General features: G+C 39.6%; 2 protein-coding genes across 3 annotated transcripts in view; both read right to left on the minus strand.

The window, feature by feature from the left end:
- REPS2 (RALBP1 associated Eps domain containing 2) overlaps window positions 1–22859 on the minus strand; it is a 256926-nt gene that overhangs the window by 219780 nt on the left and 14287 nt on the right. The gene's annotated exons all lie outside the window — the stretch shown is intronic.
- On the minus strand, window positions 26–1127 carry LOC133051928 (heterogeneous nuclear ribonucleoprotein A3-like). The gene has a single exon (XM_061136612.1). The coding sequence runs from the start codon at window positions 1125–1127 to the stop codon at window positions 57–59; it is 1071 nt and encodes a 356-aa protein (XP_060992595.1). The 3' UTR covers window positions 26–56.

Raw genomic sequence — 22859 nt, forward strand, 5'->3', positions numbered from 1 at the left:
TGACAACTCCTCACTCGCTCTCCTGCTAAGAACTGTAGCCCTTTTCTTCTTAGTTTTTAGAACCTTCTGCTACCATATCCACCACTTCCACCACCAGATCCATAACCACCACCATAGGGACTGCCCGAGCTTCTTCCACCAAAACTACCCCCTTTCATGGGTCCATAATTTGACTGCTGTTGTCCACTATGATTTCCAAAATCATTATAGTTTCCACCACCACCACAGTTACCTCCAAAATTTCCTCCTTCATTGTAGCCATCATATCCTCCACCACCACCACCATATCCACTACCTTGGTTTCCAGATCCTGGTCCACCACCACCATAACCTCCTCTACTACTATAACCAGGACCACCGCCATAGTTGGCACTATCACCTCCAAATCCATTGTATCCACCATCACCTCCTCCATAACTCCCTCGGCTGCCACCACCTCCACCACCATAGCCTCCTCTTCCACCAAAGTTTCCACCACGGCCAAAGTTACCTCCACCACCTCCAAAGTTTCCTCCACGACACATAAAGTTACTGGATCCACCTCCATGACTTCTTTGTGATCCAGCAGATTGCATCTCTTGTTTACAAAGGGCCTTTTTCACTTCACAATTATGCCCATTAATAGTGTGGTATTTCTGAACAACAATTCTATCAACTGTATCATGATCATCAAAAGTTACAAAAGCAAATCCTCTCTTTTTTCCACTCTGCCTGTCTTCCATAACTTCTATGGTTTCAATCTTGCCATACTTTTCAAAGTACTCTCTCAAATTATATTCTTCTGTATCTTCTTTAATACCACCAACAAAAATTTTCTTCACTGTTAGATGGGCACCAGGCTTTACAGAATCCTCTCTAGAAACAGCTCTCTTTGGTTCCACTACACACCCATCAACCTTGTGTGGTCGAACACACATTGCTGCATCCACTTCTTCAACACAAGAGTAAGTCACAAAACCAAAGCCCCTGGAACATTTTGTTTGGGGGTCTCTCATCACCACACAATCTGTAAGTGTGCCCCATTTCTCAAAATGTTCTCTTAAGCTATCATCTGTAGTTTCAAAGCTCAGACCACCAATAAACAGCTTTCTCAACTGCTCTGGTTCCTTGGGATCATGACCCTCCATTTTGAGGCCGGACTCGCCTCTTCCAACTCGAGTTCAATATGGGACCCTGGTTTGGGTATTTTAAAATATGAAACTCTGATTTGAACATTTGGAATATGAAAAGGAAATACAATTTATAATTTTGCAACTATGGGATATAAGGACCCTATGTGGCAACCAGCCTCTAAGATGGTACCAATGATATCCACCTACTAGTACTCATAATGCCCTTGTAACACCTTTTTCCACATTGTATCACAGTTGTCTGTGTGACCAAGTGAAGTGATGATATGTGACTTCTGAGACAATGACATAAAAGATACAGTAACTTCTCTCTTGCTGTCTCTCTCAGATTCCTCACACTGGGGGAGGCTAGTTGCCATGTCCTGAAGACCCTCAAGCAGCCCTAAGGAGAGGCCCATGTGATGACAAAATGAGGCCTCGTGCCAACAGCCATGTGAGTGAATCATCATAGAAGCAAATGCGCCATCTAATCAAGCCTTCAGATGATAGCAGCCCTGGATGACAACTTGACTAAAACCTCAAGAGAGATCCTGAACAAGAACCACTCAGCTTAGCTTTTCTTGGATTACTTATTATCAGAAACTGTATGAGATAATGTCTGCTGTTTCAAAGGGCTAAGATTTGAGACAACTTGTCTTACACAGCAATAGATAACTAATACAACACATAACTGTTATCACTTGGGTTTCCCTTGCCTTTCTTTATGTTTAAATCAATGCTAAAGAGGTAGTATGGTAGTGTGGAAAAGAACAGGATTCTACAGGCAAACATATTTGGGTCAAATCCTAGCCCCACCACCTACAACCCTGTATATTCTTCATCAAATTACATAATTCCAGTGCCTCAATTTCTTCATCTAAAACAAAAAGGAGATGAGTATATCCACCTCACAGATTATTTGCAAAAAATCAAAGCATAGTTGCTCCTTGAACAACATGGGTTTCAACCGTGCAGGTCCATTTATGCATGGACTTTTGTTCAACAGTAAATACTAAAGTACCGCATGATCCGTGGCTAGTTGAATCCCTGGATGAGGAACTACAGATTCGGAGGATTTCATATGTGATTATCCACGATGTGGAGGGTCAACACACTGAACCTACATGTTGTTCAAGAGTCAACTGTCTGTATAAAAAGCATGGACTAAACAAGCATTTAGTGTTAGTTCCCTCACTATTTTAAGGGGTAAATGATTCTACTAAAACTGAGACAACTGATGAACAAAACTTCAATTAAATAGAACTACTGAACCCTAGGAAAGTTGGAAAAAGACTCTCCTTTCCCATGGATGCAAGGGAAGACTTTAAAGCCATCCCCAGGGCCTGACACATAATTGCAAAAACAGGGGGTCACCCTATGTGCTAAGTGTTTTATAAAATTTAATTCATTTAATATTTTCTCAACACCCCTGCATTAATCCAGGTAAACTAGGTTACACAAAAGCAGGGTTTCTCAACTTCAGCACCACTGACACCATGGGACCAGATCATTCTTTGTTGTGGGAGCTATCCTGTGCATTCAAGGATGTCTAGCAGCATCTACCCACTATATGCCAGTGGCACCTTCCCCAGTTGTGACAACAAACCACTGTCAGCAGACATTGCCACATGTCTCAGTGTGGGGAATACAAAAACATGTCTTATCTGAGGACCAGTGTGTTAAAGTATCGAATAATCACCAAATCTTAAAGGTTTAAACTGACATTGGCTTTCCCTGCTCATGCTACAAAGTCTATTCAGTACTGGGGCTCTCTCTGCCCAACAGTATTGTCATGTCTGCTTAGAACCTCGCCAGTTATCATGGCAGAAGGTAAAAGAGGCATGGCAAACTACATGCTTTTGCCTGGAAAAAGGCACACATCACCACCCCTCACAGTTGTTGTTCAGTTGCTAAGTCGTGTCTGACTCTTTATGACCCCACAGACCGCAGCATACCAGGCTTCCATGTCCTTTACTATCTCCCAGAGTTTGCTCAAATTCATGTCCATCAAGTCGGTGATGCCATCCTCTGTCGTCCCCTTCTCCTTCTGCCTTTAATCTTTCCCAACATCTGGGTATTTTCCAATGAGTCAGCTCTTTGCATCAGGTGGCCAAAGTATTGGAGTTTCACCTTCAGCATCAGTCCTTTCAATGAATATTCAGAGTTGATTTCCGTTAGAATTGACTGGTTTGATCTCCTTGCTGTCCAGGGGACTCTCTAGAGTCTTCTCCAGCACCACAGTTCGAAAGCATCAATTCTTCTGCGCTCAGCTTTCTTTATAGTCCAACTCTCACATCCATACATGACTACTGGAAAAACCATAGCCTTGACTATACCAACCTTTGTCAGCAAAGTAATGTCTCTGCTTTTTAATACACTATCTAGGTTAGTCAGAGCTTTTCTTCCAAGGAGCAAGCGTCTTTAATTTCATGGCTCCAGTCACCATCTGCAGTGACTTTGGAGCCAAAAAAATAAAATAAAATAAAGTCTGTCACTGTTTCCATTGTTTCCCCATCTATTTGCTGTGAAGTGATGGGACCAGATGCCATGATCTTAGTTTTCTGAATGTTGAGCTTTAAGCCAATTTTTTCACTCTCTTCTTTCACTTTCATCAAGAGGCTCTTTAGTTCTTCTTCACTTTCTGCCATAAGGGTGGTGTCATCTGCGTATCTGAGGTTATTGATATTTCTTCCAGCAATCTTGATTCCAGCTTGTGCTTCATCCAGTCTGGCATTTTGCATGATATACTCTACATATAAGTTAAATAAGCAGGGTGACAATATACAGCTTTGATGTACTTCTTTCCCGATTTGGAACCAGTATGTTGTTCCATTTCCAGTTCTAACTTGCTTCTTGACCTGCATACAGATTTCTCAGGAGGCAAGTAAAGTGGTCTGGTATTCCCATCTCTTTCAGAATTTTCCACAGTTTGTTGTGATCCACACCGTCAAAGGCTTCAGCATAGTCAATGAAGCAGAAGTAGATGTTTTCCTGGAACTCTCTTGCTTTTTCTATGATCCAACAGCCCCTCACAGGCTACTGGCCAAAGTAAACCCATGGCAAAAGATGATATAAAGAAAGGGACACTGAACATCTGTAAGCAATTATGCAGTCTATCAATCCCTAAAACATCCTGAGGTACTAACACCTTATACAAGAAGAAAGGTATTCACAGCTAACTTGACAAAACTCACCACAGTCAACCAAGAGTCAACCCAAATCTACCCAACATGCACACAAAAAAATCAACATTCTCTCCACTTTGACACTGGTTTTCAAATTGTGCTCTATGGAAGTGAACAATTTCTAAAAGTGCTTCAGATATTCTGTAACACTTAATTCATTTTTTATTTTTTAAAAATATATTTGATACTACTTATAAGTATATAACCAAGAGAATTTAAAACAAATGCCCATATAAAAACCTATACAGAATGGGGGACACATGTAAATCCAGGACTGATTCATATCAATGTATGGCAAAAACCACTACAATATTGTAAAGTAATTAGCCTCCAACTAATATAAATAAATGAAAAAAAAAGAAAAAAAACCTATATATGAATGTTCATAGCAGCATTATACATAAAAGCCAAAAAGTGGAAACAATTCAAATATTCAATAGAACAAAATGTGGTATATATCCATAAGGTGGAATATTATTTCACCAAAAAAATGAATGAAATACTGATACACGCTATAGCCTTAAAAACATTCAGTGGATGAACCTTAAAAACATTTGGTGAAGTCAAAGAAGCCAGACACAAAAGACCACATATTGTATGATCCCATTTATATGAAATGTCTACAGTGGACAAATCTATAGGGACAGAAAATAGATTACTGGATGCCCAGGGCTAGGATGGAAGATTGCTAGAAAGGATGGGGTTTCTAACTGAGAGTAATGAAAATGATCTAAATTTTACTGTGGTCCTAGTAGCACAATCCTGTGCATACAGTAAAAACCACTTAAGTGTACACTTTAAATCAGTGACTTTTATGGTATGTGACTCATATGTAATAAAATTATTACCCAAAAAAAGTCTGCCAGAGGACTTCCCTAGTGGTCCAGTGGTTGAGAGTCTGCCTGCCAATGCAGGGGACACAGGTTCGATTCCTAGTCCAGCAAGATTCCACATGCCGAGGGGCAACTAAGCTCAAGTGCAACAACTACTGAAGCCCTTGCATCTAGAGCCTGTGCTCCACAGCAAGAGAAGCCACCGAAATGCCAGGCTGGATGAACCACAGGGTGGAATCAAGACTGCCGGGAGAAATATCAACAACCTCAGATATACAGATGACACAATGAGAAGCCTGCACACTGCAACTAGAGAGTAGCCCCTGTTCACCACAACTAGAGAAAGCCTGCGAGCATCAACGAAGACCCAGTGCAGCCAAAAATAAATAAATAAAATTTTTAAGAGTTAATCAGATTGTGAACTTCATTTAAAATAAAGTTTGCCAGAACAGAAATACGTTTGACTTTTTGCTTTGTTTTTCATTGTTATCTCTTTTTTCCAGATCTCTATAAAATAAACATGATTATAATTTTTGCCAACAGATGGGGATAATCATAGTTCCCAGGTACAGGGCTTGGACACACTTTGAAAAGCTGCTTCCCTACAGGGAGAAGGAGAAAATGTAATCTGGAAATACATGGTGGACAATTCAGATTCACAAACCTGATGGAGAATAAAACTGAAATTGAAATTTCACTCACAAATTTTTTTTCTTTTATAAGGCAGTCCCTTTCACACAATCCACAAGAAACTGAACTGTAAACTTATCTCCCCTCCCATGAATTTAACAGTGTTCTACTGTAATGCAGCCCATCAAAGACCAGAAAACCTTTTCTTCTTAAACTTCTGTCCAAAATAATAACTTATTCCCTGAAGACAAATTCTCAAATGAAAGTCAAAGGTGACTGCAAAGTACTTTGCAGGGCCTGCACATAAGCCAACAGAAAACAATTCCCTTTTAACCCTCATTTGTTTGAAAAGATGTTTGATGAAAAGCACTTAAGAAGCTGCTTTCTTAAATTTTGGTCAGAAGATAAATATGATAACTCCAGTAATCTGCACTTTTATTAGAAAAGAAGTTCTTCATTTTTTGTGCCATGGACCCTTTGGCAATCTGGTGAAACTTTTTGGATCTATTTTAGAAGTGATGCTTTTAAATACAAAAATAAAACACAGGATTACAATGGAAGTCAATTATATTAAGATATTTATTAAAATACTATAGAAATGAGTAATATAGTAATATATATATACTCTTTTATTATGGCATTAAGTATCATGAAGTACCGAAAACTCTAAAACCTGCCAAAATTTTGAAGTCATGACCAGCAAAAATGATATTTCAAGATATCTGCAACAGCTATAATGCAATATGAAACTGATTTATTGATGACAAAGTTACAGGTGGTCAGGTACAGGTAATTTGTACAAAGTTACAGGTAATTTGTTGCCTGCATTAATTAATTAATTGAAATACTAAATATCCATTGTTAGTCAAAATGAAAAGCTACTTTTTTATCCATTCAAGGTCAGGGTCCCCTTGAATTCTATCTGCAGATTCTTCGAGATCTGAGAACCTGTGCAAAGAATGCATGCTTTAAAATGAGCATAATAACCTAAGATGTGAATTCTTCCCATACAGGTGCAAATTTTAAGATGTCTGCAAACCTCATTTAGAATGTTTTCCTTATAAAAGACACTGAAACAAAGGTTGTGGTTTTTGTCTTTTTTTTTTTTTATACTGCCAGTGCCTTGTACCCAGCACACAAGAAAGTGGACATTAATAAATAAATAAATAGCATCATCTGGGATAAAAGAAGCCAGCCAAGTTCACTTTTATTCTGGACATTCTCTCAACATAAATCCTATTGTTAGACTTGGCTGACTGCCTAGAATTTTATCTGGACTAGCCTTTAACCATAGGAGAGAAGGCAAATTTTATACTACCCCCAGAATTTATCCTCCACCTACCTTCTACACTCCATGAGATTGTTCTCAGATTTCTTAATCAATATTGAAACAAGTAAAGTCTCCTGTGGCTATGAATTTTGGCAGTCTTAATGGTATCCATGGAAACGTCCTAATTGAAAACATTCAGTTCCCATTGGATCATCTTATCCCATGGAGCATTTAAGAGAATTCGTTTAAATCCTCCCACATATTTGACACCCTGTAAAGAGTCTGGCAGTGCTAAGTACATACATGATATGGGGGGAAACCTGTAATCGGTGCATCCAAAATAATTCTAGAGAATGGCTTATGGACACTCAAAACCCTGACTATGATGTGCTTGCAACACTCGGTAAATTTAGCATTTTGTCTGCAATATAAACAGCACTCTGAAGCTTATCAACAATTTCCTTTTTACTGCATTAAAAAAGGACCATTTATTAATTTATGCCATAGAAGGTAAGAAGTCAGAAACTGGGAGCCCCCTGGCTTTCTCACCTTTCCTCATAATTTTGCCTCACATGTTACATATTAAATGGTACAAAATTTCTAGTTAGCATCAACACTGCTTTTCCTGCTTTAAAGATCCAGGGCTACAAATAATAAACACAGCATCATAAAAAAATCCAGCTCGCCTATTTTTCTCTTGTCCAAGGCACATCTGTTCTGTGTTATCAATCAGTACTAGTGTGAAGAGGGGAGAAAATCAGACGCAGCCAGTAAGAAAAGCCACTTTATCTTTTTATACACCTCATCTTTTTTTTTATATATATACCTCATCTTCTTTATGTGTAAAATGGTGGTGAGGATGCAGTGACCATGTCTGCCCCAAAACTGAGATAACTGCACCTGAAGCCAGGCCTTCTCCTCGCCCACTCTATGCCCCGGTGGTGTTGCTGCTCCTTCTCCTCATGCTCCAGTGCTCACTCAGCAGGAGTGACTCGAGAAAAAAAGGAGACACGAGGGCACAGAGAGAGCATGGATACCAGCCAAGGCTGACAGAGTTTCAATAACCTGGGATTAGAAAAGCTGTACAAATATATTTATTATCAAGATGGTTCAACTGGTCATTATTATCAGCTTACTTTTATTGAGTAAAAGGTTCTGTGCTCACGCCAGATGGCCAGCAGAACATTAGGAAATTTTTTCTGAAGGACAGTGCTCAGTAATCCAAAACAAGCCAAAAGCAGAATCTCCTGCTATTTGGATAACCCATCATCCATGGAAAGAGCAGAGGCAATGAAGTGTTTCTTCTCTCCTTCAGGTTTCTACCCTGATTGGGTTATGACAAAATAAAAGGATAACTATCACAACCCCAGTACCAAATCTGTTTGCCAATATTTCACTGAATTGAAAATTCAAGGCTTTCATTTAATCACCACCTATAAGAGGGACAAGTAGGTCTTCCCTGGTGGTTCACTGCTTAAGAATCCACCTGCCAATGGGTTCAATCCCTGGTCTGAGAAGATCTCACATGTCACAGGGCAACTAAACCCATGTGCCACAACTACTGAGCCTGTGCACCCTAGAGCTCATGCTCCACAAGAGAAGCCACGACAATGAGAAGCCTGTGCATCACAAATAAAGAAAGCCCACATGCAGCAACAAAGATCAAGTGCAGCCATAAACAAATGAATAAATGGATACATAAATCCTCAAAGAAAAGGAACACAAGTATCCAGGGCACTCTATGATGTGAAAAGCCTAAGTCATGTTGTATTTCATCCTCAGACAATGAAATACAGCAGCAAAAGAGATTGGGCACGAACACCAATAGGACATTCCTAAGACCAGTGGTCATGTATGGATGTGAGAGTTGGACTGTGAAGAAAGCTGAGCACTGAAAAATTGATGCTTTTGAACTGTGGTGTTGGAGAAGACTCTTGAGAGTCCCTTGGACTGCAAGGAGATCCAACCAGTCCATCCTAAAGGAGATCAGTCCTGGGTGTTCATTGGAAGGACTGATGTTGAAGCTGAAACTCCAATACTTTGGCCACCTCATGTGAAGAGTTGACTCACTGGAAAAGACCCTGATGCTGGGAGGGATTGGGGGCAGGATGAGAAGGGGATGATAGACGATGAGATGGCTGGATGGCATCACTGACTCAATGGACATGAGTCTGAGTAAACTCCAGGAGTTGGTGATGGACAGGGAGGCCTGGCGTTCTGCGATTCATGGGGTCGCAAAGAGTCGGACACGACTGAGTGACTGAACTGAACTGAAGAGTAAAGAGGCCATTTTGAGAGGGGACCCTCCAGTTCCAACTGCCCAACCAATACAATTTAAGATCAGAAATGATCTGGCCAGCTGACACCTTCCAAAATCCCCAACCACCAACAAAACTGTGAGAATGGTTATCATTATAAACCATGAAGTTCTGGGGTGGGTTTTTAGGTGGCAATACAGAACCGAAACAGACACTCTTCATTTCTTGCATAGGTTCTGGTACCATCAGAGAAGTAACACTGACGTCACCTGACCATTCTTCCAGAAAGTGAACAAGAGTCCCTGTAGCTGGCTCAGGAGGCCCAGAGTCACTTACCTCCAATTCTCAGGCAAAAGTTCATTATAGCAGGAAATGGGTCACCTGACTTCTGGCCTATTCACCTCAACAGTGAGGAACTACCCCATTTAAGTGAAGGTCTCCCAGGAGCAGGAAACCTGGAGTAGCACCCTAGAGTAACTGCCAACTCTTCAGATGAATGATCTCTCACCTCTAGGAATCCTCTCTGTGTGAACCTCCAGAGAAATCCTATCCATGATTTGGCAGGCACCTAACTATTTATGGGTTATGCAGCCTATCAAGTTGCTAATCTCTCAAGAGCAGGACACTCATAGGCTAGCCCAGGAGTCTCTTGTCCATCTACAGCCCAACTGAAGAAAGGAATCTGCTAAGTCTCAAGGTCTTGTCAAATTTGCTAAAGAAAATGAGACACCCAACACCATACAGCAAAGGACTAAGTGGTTCGCCTGAGCAATGTTATTGTTTGAATATTTTCAAATCTATACTTTCATCAGCTCCAGCAAGCCAGGCCATTTGGCTGTTCTACCTATATCCTGTGCTGCTATTAAAAGTAGTTCTATAAATATTCCTAATAAGGTTAGAAGAATGATTGGGAGTGGGTGAGCCCTCAAAGAACACTGATGACTCCTTACTAAAAATGAGGAGACCTTTCTACTCTGCAAAGTGTTTCACAGTTTTGTCTCCAAACACCCTTTGGAGAGAAGTTAAGTTTGTTATGTTCACTTTACAGACAAGGGAATAGGGACACACAAAGACCACAGTGGTAAAAAGTTTTTATGAACCCTGAGTCTCTAACACTGTTAGAATTTATATTCAAATTGAAATATATATCAAGGCATGTACAAAAGCATGGATGATGAGAATGACTACATCCAACTGGTAAATAGCCAAGATGGAAAACAAAGGAGAGAATATAAACTCTGGTCTGCCACCAGGAGTAATTTCACCTCATCATGCCTCTACCCCATCTAAAACACCCAACCCCAGAGGTACAGATTATCAAACTAGTGACTATTTCTGTTACCTTTCACAACAGAACTGCTTCCCTTACCAGGTTTTAGAGCTACTATATAGTAACTCAGGGCAAAATTCAGAAAGTGCCCTACATTATATGGCAAGTAAATTTTTATCATAGTTCTGACATGGGAGCAAAAGTCAAGTGATTTTTTCCCAGATAACACAGGAAGTTGGTGTTTATTCTAAAACACCATTTTTATGGCATATAAAATGAGGTTACCAGGAGCTGGGGGTAGAGGGGCAATGGAGGGTTATTGCTTAGTGAGTACTCAGTTTCTGTTTGGGATGAAGAAAAAGTTCTGGAAATGGACAGAGGTGACAGTTACACAACTTTGAAAATGTACTTCATGTACTGAAATGTACGCTTAAAATGGTTAAAACAATATATTTTGTGTATATTTTACTACCATACAAAAATTTTAAGGGAAAAAATGCTTGCATGAAGAACTTCAACAAATCATATATTAACATTTCAAAGGTAGAAACTGACTCAAGCAAAAAAGTTAAAACAGTTTGGAGGACAGATGAGCCTGGCAGGCTACAGTCCATAGTGTTACAAAGAGTCAGATGTGACTGAAGCAACTGAACATGCACACTTGTGTCAATCTGAATGATTTTGAAAGCCTTTTTGATCATAATTTTTCAACCTAAACACTGGATTTAGCCACTGTAAGAGGCTCCATTGTATTGATCACTCTAATACTTTATACCTAAAAACACTTCAGACTTAAGATGATACTTAAAACAAATGATTAAAATTTAAATCCCCAATGAAGGGCAACGAGACATCTTATGCCCCCATGCATTCATTACCTGAGAAGAGCACGCCACTGATGCAGTAACCAGACAAAAATGCATGATTTTCATCTAAACGAGAGAAGCCACCAACCAAACCCCAATGTGGTACATTCTACAAGACAGAGTCATGAAATGTCATTGCTCAGAATGTCAGTGTCACAAAAGACAAAGCTTACAGGAACTATTTCAGGTCAAGGAGACTAAGAAGCCATGATAAATTCAACTTGTGATCCTGGGTTGGATTCTGTATCAGGAAAGAACAAAAAGATTCCTACAAATAATATTTTAGGGACAAGTGATGAAACTGGGATATAGGCTTGAGACAAAGTACTGTATCAGTATTAAATTTCCTAAATATGATTAACTTATCTCTCCTTGCTATTCTCTGGAACTCTGCTTTCAATTGCGTTTATCTTTCCCTTTTTCCTTTGCCTTTCGCATCTCTTCTTTTCTCAGCTATTTGTAATGCCTCCTCAGATAACCAACTTGCCTTATTGCACTTCTTTTTCTTGGGGATGGTTTTAGTCACCATCTCCTGCAAAATGTTGTGAACCTCCATCCATAGTTCTTTAGGCACTCTGTCTACCAGATATAATCCCTTGAATCTTTTCATCACCTCCACTGTATAAACATAAGGGATTTGATTTAGGTCATACCTGAATGCCCTAGTGGTTTTCCCAACTTTCTTCAATTTAAGTCTGAATTTTGCAATAAGGAGTTCATGATCTGAGCCACATGTAACAAGACATATTAACATTAGGAAATTCATGATACACTGCATCATCATAGAAAGGATGCATCATCATTTTTTAATAACCTTGCCAGAAATGTATGATCTTATTCAAAAAGATTGAAGGACATTCTGCAAAATAACTGATCAGTACTCTTCAAAAGTGTCATGAAAGTTAAGATTAAGAAACTGTTACAGGCTAGATGAGACTAAGGGGAAATAACAAGTAAATTCAACATGGGATCCTGCATAGTATCCTGGAATAGAAACAGACCACCAGTGGAAAAAGGTGATCTGTAGTTTGAATTAAGGTCTGTAGTTTGGTTAATAATATTTTAGCAATGTTAATTTCCTTCTCTTGATAATTGTACTATGGGTATATAAAATGTTCAAGTTAAACAAGCAGGGAGATAAATAGAACTCTGTACTATTTTTTGCAGCTTTTCTCAAAGTCATTTTCTGTAAACATACCTTGGGTGACCGAATATCCCTACTGGGTTGAACATACATGTTAACCTCTGCTCTCACTCAAAATGCCACTACAATAATGATACAAGACCAAGAGAAAGGGAAAGAAGAATAAAATCACAGTAGCTAGAAAACAGATGGACATACAGTGACTGCAGGAAGTGGAAACCAAAAAGGTCAACTCATAGAACAAACTCTGGGAAAGGACCCAACTCCCTCTGAGGTGGTAGAGCTCAAAGCAGAATATAACAGTATTTCCAGCCTAAGACACCAATATTTCAAGTAGCACTAATCAAATAAGATATAAAACTTTACAACTTTGCATTTATCTTAGACTTATTATAGGAGCTTTTGTAGATTTAGATTTTTCATTTATCACTCACATATTCATAAAAAGGAAAATAAGCAAAATTAATTGTTCAAGGTTTCTTTAAAACTTCCTCGAATTCAGAATAGGACTTCTGTCAATCTTTTTGACTAAGAATGGTCAATGTCCCTATTTTTCCACAGTGCTATCCTCTGTGCCATCAGTAGCATTCAGTGATGCAGTATTTCTTAAAAGAATCCAGAAAAAGAAACTGGAACCATTAGTACTCAGCTCTGAAATTATGTAAAGTGAGACTATTTTTGACTCCTGCTTCAAGTTTGCTGCTAAACACTAAGGAAGCAGCCAACTTACCACCTTTCTCACTATCCTCACCACTATCTCCTATCCATTCAGTTCCTAAGAGTTAACAGTGCTCCACTCCAGACTCCAGCATCCTTTCCCAAACCACTACTGCCCCGTCTGCAAGCTTTGATGCAATTTAAGATGCCACCAACTGTGAAATGTCCTAAGTTTAACTGATGGGGGAAAGGGGAACATGTGCCTCAAAAATAAATAAAACAAATCAAATAAGTACTGGTATAATGATAGAAATACAGATCAATGGAATAGAATGGACAATCCAAACAAAAGTGCTTATCTTTATGGTCAATTGATTTTGGACAAGTATTCTAAAACCATTCCATGGGAAAAGAATGATCCAAGGACAACTTTACAACAAATGATACTAGGACAACTGGAGAGCCATATATGAAAGAGTGGCACTGAACCTCTACCTCACTATATATATATAAATTAACTCAAAAGGGATCAAAGTCTAAATAAAAGAGTTAAAACTGCAAAATTTTTAGAAGAAAACATAGAGATAAATCTTATGACTTTGGTTTGGGAAATGGTTTCTTGAATAAAATACCAAAAACAGAAGTAACAAAAGCAAAAGGTAAATAAACTCATCAAAAATTTTAAATTGTATGCTTCAAAGAATAACATCAAGAAAGTAAAAAGACAACCCACAGAATGTGAGAAATGTTTAGGAAGTCACTTACCTGATGGGAGACTTGTATCTAGAATATATAAAGAACTCAGTATCTTATAAAAACAAATGATGCGAGGAGCCAAGATGGCAGAGGAATAGGAGGGGGAGACCACTTTCTCTCCTACAAATTCATCAAAAGAATAACTGAACACAGAGCAATCTTCACAAAACAACTTCTGATCGGCTAGCTGAGGTCATCAGGCGCCCAGAAAAGCAACCCATTGTCTTCGAAAGGAGGTAGGACAAAATATAAAAGATAAAAGGGGAGACAGGCGAGCTAAGGACGGAGATCCGTCCTGGGAAGGGACTCTTAATAGAGGAAGTTTTCAAGCACCGAGAAACCCTCGCACTGGCGGGTCTGGGGGAAGTTTTTGAACCTCCGAGAGCAACCTGACTGGGAGGGGAACAATAAATAAAACTCACAGATTACGTGCCTAAAAGCAACTCCCAGCGGAAAAGTACCCCAGACGCCCGCATCCGCCACCAGCAAGTGGGGGCAGAACGGAGAGGAGTGGGTGGCATTGCTTAGGGTAAGGACCGGGCCTGAGTGCCCAGAGGACAATCGGAGGGAGCTTTTGTGAGTTACCAACTTAAACTGTGGGACAGTAAAAGAGAGAGAGAAAATTAACCGGCCCGAACACACTGCCGGCCGTTCGCAGAACAAAGGGACCGAGAAAGTCCAGAGAAGAGCTCGCAGGCTGCGGACCAGCCCAGCCCCGCCGGAGGCAGGAGGCAGGGGGGAGGGGAAGGGGCAGGCTCAGCCCCAAAGACCGCATCCCCTACCGCACTGCAAACAGGCCTCCACTTTCCAAGCAAAGACCTCCTGAGATTCTAGATGGTCGACATTCGCCGGGAGGGTCGCAGCGAGACACAGGGCGCAGGCACCCGACCGGCGCGGGCGGGGTCTGGGGCTGGGGACGCGGAGGGCAGAAGGCGCACGCACCCGACCGGCGCCAGCGGAAACTGAGACTGGGACCGCGCAGGGCAGAAGACTCGCCACACCCGGGGAGAGAGCACCCGTCAAGCCCCTGGCTGCCTGAACCGCTCTGACGGGGAAGGCACAAAACACAGGCGCAGCTTTGTGTTCCGCGCTTTTGTGGAACACCCGAGGGCTGGAACTGCGTGCAGCGCGGGGCGCGCTACATATAGAGCAGCCGGGAGCCTGAGCAGCATAGACTGGGGGGGGGAACAGCGCCAGCCCCTCCCCGAAGCGAGACGGAACTAGCAACCTGAATAAGAGACCACCTCCGCCCGCCTGTGTCAGGGCGGAAACTAGGCGTGGAAGAGACCGGCAAACCCAAGCCAAATAAACAAAGGGAACCGCTTCAGAAGGGACCGGTGCAACAGATTAAAATCCCTGTAGGTAACACCGACTACACCGGAAGGGGCCTGTAGATATCGAGAAGTGTAAGCTGGAACGAGGAGCTATCTGAAACTGAACCGAACCCACACTGACCGCAACAGCTTCAGAGAAATTCCTAGATATATTTTTACTTTTTTTTTTTGAATAAAGAAAAAAAATTTTTTTTTCTTTTTTATGTTTTCTCTTTTATTTTCTTTTAAAATTCCCTATTACTCCCCCATTACTCCTTAACTTTCATTTTCACAGATTTTTACAATTTTCTTAATTAGGTAAAAAAAATTTTTTTTATTTTTTTTTGACTTGTGTTTTTTTTTCTTTCTTTTCTTTTTCTCATCTATTTTCTATTTTTCTCTTTCTCTTATTTCCTTTTAAAGTCCTCTATTACTCCTCTATTACTCCTTAATTTTCATTTTCATTACACTATAACCTTACAAAAAAAAAAAAAAGAGAGAGGAGCCCTATTTTTAAACCGAACTTCATATATATTTCTAAAATTGTGTGTGTGTGTCTTTTGGTTTTTGCCTTTAATATAGTATGTTTAAGAGTCTAACCTCTACTCTAGATTTTTAAATCTTTGTTTTTCAGTATATGATATAAATTGTGTACATTTAAGAATCCAGTATTCAGTTCCCATTTTTATACAGGAGTGTGTTGATTATTCTCTCCCAATCTTGACTCTCCTTTTTCTACCTCAGAACACCTCTATTTCCTCCTTTCCCCTTCTCTTCCCAATCCAATTCTGTGAATCTTTGTGGGTCGCTGGGCTACGGAGAACACTCTTGGAACAGACAACTGCATAGATCAATCTCTCTCCTCTTGAGTCCCCCTTTTTCTCCTCCTGCTCATCTCTATCTCCCTCCTCCCTCTCCTCTTCTTCATGTAACTCTGTGAACCTCTCTGGGCGTCCCTCATGGGGGAGACTCTTTCGCCATTAACCTAGAAGTTTTATTAGCAGTGCTGTATAGTAGGAGAAGTCTTGAGACTACTGGAAGAATAAAACTGAAACCCAGAGGCAGGAGACTTAAGCCCAAAACCCGAAAACACCAGAAAACTCCTGACTACATGGAACTTTAAGTAATAAGAGACCGTCCAAAAGCCTCCATACCTACACTGAAACCAACCACCACCCAAGAGCCAATAAGTGCCAGAGCAAGACATACCACGCAAATTCTCCAGCAACGCAGAAACATAGCCCTGAACGCCAACATACAGGCTGCCCAAGGTCACACCTAACACATTGACACATCTCAAAACTCATCACTGGGCACTCCATTGCACTCCAGAGAGAAGAAATCAAGTCCCACGCACCAGAACACCGACACAAGCCTCCCTAACCAGGAAACCTTGACAAGCCAAACGTCCAACCCCACCCACTGGGTAAAACCTCCACAATAAAAAGGAATCACAGACCTCCAGAATACAGAAAGCCCACTCCAGACACAGCAATCTAAACAAGATGAAAAGGCAGAGAAATACCCTACAGGTAAAGGAACATGAAAAATGCCCACCAAGTCAAACAAAAGAGGAGGAGATAGGGAATCTACCTGAAAAAGAATTTAGAATAATGATAATAAAAATGATCCAAAATCTTGAAAACAATATGGAGTTACAGATAAATAGCCTGGAGACAAAGATTGAAAAGATGCAAGAAATGTTTAATAAAGACCTAGAAGAAATAAAAAAGAGTCAATTAAAAATGAATAATGCAATAAATGAGATCAAAAACACTCTGGAGGGAACCAAGAGTAGAATAATGGAGGCAGAAGATAGGATAAGTGAGGTAGAAGATAAAATGGAGGAAATAAATGAAGCAGAGAGGAAAAAAGAAAAAAGAATCAAAAGAAATGAGGACAACCTCAGGGACCTCTGGGACAATATGAAATGCCCCAACATTCGAATCATAGGAGTCCCAGAAGAAGAAGACAAAAAGAAAGGCCATGAGAAAATACTCAAGGAGATAATAGCTGAAAACTTCCCTAAAATGGGGAAGGAAATAGCCACCCAAGTCCAAGAAACCCAGAGAGTCCCAAACAGGATAAACCCAAGGCGAAACACCCCAAGACACATATTAATCAAATTAACAAAGATCAAACACAAAGAACAAATATTAAAAGCAGCAAGGGAAAAACAACAAATAACACACAAAGGGATTCCCATAAGGATAACAGCTGATCTATCAATAGAAACCCTTCAGGCCAGAAGGGAATGGCAGAACATACTTAAAGTAATGAAAGAGAATAACCTACAACCTAGATTACTGTACCCAGCAAGGATCTCATTCAGATATGAAGGAGAATTCAAAAGCTTTAAAGACAAGCAAAAGCTGAGAGAATTCAGCACCACCAAACCAGCTCTTCAACAAATGCTAAAGGATCTTCTCTAGACAGGAAATGCAGAAAGGATGTATAAATGTGAACCCAAAACAACAAAGTAAATGGCAACGGGACCACACCTATCAATAATTACCTTAAATGTAAATGGGTTGAATGCCCCAACCAAAAGACAAAGATTGGCTGAATGGACACAAAAACAAGACCCCTATATATGCTGCCTACAAGAGACCCACCTCAAAACACGAGACACATACAGACTAAAAGTGAAGGGCTGGAAAAAAATATTTCACGCAAATGGAGAACAAAGAAAGCAGGAGTCACAATACTCATATGAGATAAAATAGACTTTCAAATAAAGGATGTGAAAAGAGACAAAGAAGGACACTACTTAATGATCAAAGGATCAATCCAAGAAGAGGATATAACAATTATAAATATATATGCACCTAACATAGGAGCACCACAATACGTACGGCAAATGCTAACAAGTATGAAACAGGAAATTAATAGTAACACAGTAATAGTGGGAGACTTTAATACCCCACTCACAACTATGGATAGATCAACTAAACAGAAAATTAACAAGGAAACACAAACCTTAAATGACACAATGGACCAGCTAGACCTAATTGATATCTATAGGACATTTTACCCCAAAACAATCAACTACACCTTTTTCTCAAGTGCACACGGAACCTTCTCCAGAATAGATCACATCCTGGGCCACAAATCTGGCCTTGGAAAATTCAAAAAAACTAAAATCATTCCAGTTATCTTTTCTGATCACAGTGCAGTAAGATTAGATCTCAATTACAGGAAAAAAATTGTTAAAAATTCAAACATATGGAGGCTAAATAACACCCTTCTGAATAACCAACAAGTCATAGAAGAAATCAAAAAAGAAATCAAAATATGCATAGAAATGAATGAAAATGAAAACACAACAACCCAAAACTTATGGGACACTGTAAAAGCAGTGCTAAGGGGAAGGTTCATAGCATTACAGGCTTACATCAAGAAACAAGAAAAAAGCCAAATAAATAACCTAACTCTACACCTAAAGCAACTAGAGAAGGAAGAAATGAAGAACCCCAGGGTTAGCAGAAGGAAAGAAATCTTAAAAATTAGGGCAGAAATAAATGCAAAAGAAACTAAAGAGACCATAGCAAAAATCAACAAAGCTAAAAGCTGGTTTTTTGAAAAAAATAAACAAAATTGACAAACCATTAGCAAGACTCATTAAGAAACAAAGAGAGAAGAACCAAATTAGCAAAATTAGAAATGAAAATGGAGAGATCACAACAGACAACACTGAAATACAAAGGATCATAAGAGACTACTACCAGCAGCTCTATGCCAATAAAATGGACAACTTGGAAGAAATGGACAAATTCTTAGAAAAGTATAACTTTCCAAAACTGAACCAGGAAGAAATAGAAGATCTTAACAGAGCCATCACAAGCAAGGAAATCGAAACTGTAATCAGAAATCTGCCAGCAAACAAAAGCCCAGGACCCGATGGCTTCACAGCTGAATTCTACCAAATATTTAGAGAAGAGCTAACACCTATCCCACTCAAACTCTTCCAGAAAATTGCAGAGGAAGGTAAAGTTCCAAACTCATTCTATGAGGCCACCATCACCCTAATTCCAAAACCACACAAAGATGCCACAAAAAAAGAAAACTACAGGCCAATATCACTGATGAACATAGATGCAAAAATCCTTAACAAAATTCTAGCAAACAGAATCCAACAACATATTAAAAAAATCATACACCATGACCAAGTGGGCTTTATCCCAGGAATGCAAGGATTCTTTAATATCCGCAAATCAATCAACGTAATACACCACATTAACAAATTGAAAGATAAAAACCATATGATTATCTCAATAGATGCAGAGAAAGCCTTTGACAAAATTCAACACTCATTTATGATTAAAACTCTCCAGAAAGCAGGACTAGAAGGAACATACCTCAACGTAATAAAAGCCATATATGACAAACCCACAGCAAGCATTACCCTCAATGGTGAAAAACTGAAAGCATTTCCCCTGAAATCAGGAACAAGACAAGGGTGCCCGCTCTCACCACTACTATTCAACACAGTGTTGGAAGTTTTGGCCACAGCAATCAGAGCAGAAAAAGAAGTAAAAGGAATCCAGATAGGAAAAGAAGAAGTGAAACTCTCGCTGTTTGCAGATGACATGATCCTCTACATAGAAAACCCTAAAGACTCTACCAGAAAATTACTAGAGCTAATCAATGAATATAGTAAAGTTGCAGGATATAAAATTAACACACAGAAATCCCTTGCATTCCTATACACTAACAATGAAGAAACAGAAAGAGAAATTAAGGAAACAATACCATTCACCATTGCAACAAAAAGAATAAAATACTTAGGAGTACATCTACCTAAAGAAACATAAGACCTATACATAGAAAACGATAAAACACTGATGAAAGAAATCAAAGAGGACACAAACAAATGGAGAAACATACCGTGTTCATGGACTGGAAGAATCAATATTGTCAAAATGGCTATTCTACCCAAAGCAATCTATAGATTCAATGCAATCCCTATCAAGCTACCAACGGTATTTTTCACAGAACTAGAACAAATAATTTCACAATTCGTATGGAAATACAAAAAACCTCGAATAGCCAAAGTAATCTTGAGAAAGAAGAATGGAACTGGAGGAATCAACCTGCCTGACTTCAGACTCTACTACAAAGCCACAGTCATCAAGACAGTGTGGTACTGGCACAAAGACAGAAATATAGACCAATGGAACAGAATAGAAAGCCCAGAGATAAATCCACGAACCTATGGACACCTTATCTTTGACAAAGGAGGCAAGGATATACAATGGGAAAAAGACAACCTCTTCAACAAGTGGTGCTGGGAAAACTGGTCAACCACTTGTAAAAGAATGAAACTAGAACACTTTCTAACACCATACACAAAAATAAACTCAAAATGGATTAAAGATCTAAATGTAAGACCAGAAACTATAAAACTCCTAGAAGAGAACATAGGCAAAACACTCTCCGACATGAATCACAGCAGGATCCTCTATGACCCACCTCCCAGAATATTGGAAATAAAAGCAAAAATAAACAAATGGGACCTAATGAAACTTAAAAGCTTTTGCACAACAAAGGAAACTATAAGTAAGGTGAAAAGACAGCCCTCAGATTGGGAGAAAATAATAGCAAATGAAGCAACAGACAAAGGATTAATCTCAACAATATACAAGCAACTCCTGCAGCTCAATTCCAGAAAAATAAATGACCCAATCAAAAAATGGGCCAAAGATCTAAACAGACATTTCTCCAAAGAAGACATACAGATGGCTAACAAACACATGAAAAGATGCTCAACATCACTCATTATCAGAGAAATGCGAATCAAAACCACAATGAGGTACCATTACACGCCAGTCAGGATGGCTGCTATCCAAAAGTCTACAAGCAATAAATGCTGGAGAGGGTGTGGAGAAAAGGGAACCCTCTTACACTGTTGGTGGGAATGCAAACTAGTACAGCCGCTATGGAAAACAGTGTGGAGATTTCTTAAAAAATTGGAAATAGAACTGCCATATGACCCAGCAATACCACTCTTGGGCATACACACTGAGGAAACCAGATCTGAAAGAGACATGTGCACCCCAATGTTCATCACAGCACTATTTATAATAGCCAGGACATGGAAGCAACCTAGATGCCCATCAGCAGACGAATGGATAAGGAAGCTGTGGTACATATACACCATGGAATATTACTCAGCCGTTAAAAAGAATTCATTTGAATCAGTTCTAATGAGATGGATGAAACTGGAGCCCATTATACAGAGTGAAGTAAGCCAGAAAGATAAAGATCATTACAGCATACTAACACATATATATGGAATTTAGAAAGATGGTAATGATAACCCTATATGCAAAACAGAAAAAGAGACACAGATGTACAGAACAGACTTTTGGACTCTGTGGGAGAAGGCGAGGGTGGGATGTTTCGAGAGAACAGCATGTATATTATCTATGGTGAAACAGACCACCGGCCCAGGTGGGATGCATGAGACAGGTGCTCGGGCCAGGTGCACTGGGAGGACCCAGGGGAATCGGGTGGGGGGGGAGGTAGGAGGGGGGATCGGGATGGGGAATACATGTAACTCCCTGGCTGATTCATGTCAATGTATGACAAAACCCACTGCAATGTTGCGAAGTAATTAGCCTCCAACTAATAAAAATAATTGAAAAAAACATGATGCAATTTTAAAATGGGCAAAGGACTTAAATAGACATTTCTCTAAAGAAGATATATAGATGGCCAATAAGCACATGATATCATCAACATCATCAGTCATTAGCAGAATACAAATTAAAACTACAACAAAATCCCATTTCTCATCTACTAGGATGGTTATAATCAAAAAGGCAGACAATAACAAAGGTTAGCAAGGATGTAGAGAAATTGAAATCCTCATGTGGGAATGTAAAATGGCATAGCACTTTGGGAAAGAGTTTAGCAGTTTCTCAAAAGTTTGAACATAGAGTTACTGTGTGACCTAGCGATTCCACTCCCAGGTAATTAACCAAGAGAAATGAAAACATATATCTACACAAAAACGTGTACCAAAATGCTAATAACAGTATTATTCATAATAGTCAAACAGTAAAAATAACCTAAATGTCCATCAACTGATGAATGGATAAATAAAATGTGGCATGTCCATATAACAGAATACTACTGGGCCATAGAAAGTACTGGTACATACTACAACATGGATGAACACTGAAAACAGTGGTGCCCTAGGTATACTGGGACTGGGGGTGACTGCTAGTGGTTACAGGATTTCTTCTGGGGGTTGTAAAAATATTCTGGAAACAGGGTGTGAAGAAAAGGGAACCCTCCTACACTGTTGGTGGGAATGTAAATTGGTGTAGCCACTATGGAGAACAGTATGGAGGTTTCCTTGAAAAACTAAAAACAGAGTTACCATATGATCCAACAATCCTACTACTATGCATATATCCAAGAAAGGTGAAAACTCTATTCGAAAAGATACATGCATCCCAATGCTCACTGCAGCACTATTTACAATAGCCAAGACAAAAAAGCAAACTAAATGTCTATCAAAAGAGGAATGAATAAAGAAGATGTGGTACATATATACAATG

The sequence above is a fragment of the Dama dama genome, chromosome X, assembly GCF_033118175.1.
Source record: "Dama dama isolate Ldn47 chromosome X, ASM3311817v1, whole genome shotgun sequence".
NCBI classification, from domain to species: Eukaryota; Metazoa; Chordata; class Mammalia; order Artiodactyla; family Cervidae; genus Dama; species Dama dama.

What these genes read in the sequence shown, in the direction of transcription:
- LOC133051928 (XM_061136612.1), bottom strand. Translation starts at nt 1,127, where the DNA reads ATGGAGGGTCATGATCCCAAGGAACCAGAGCAGTTGAGAAAGCTGTTT.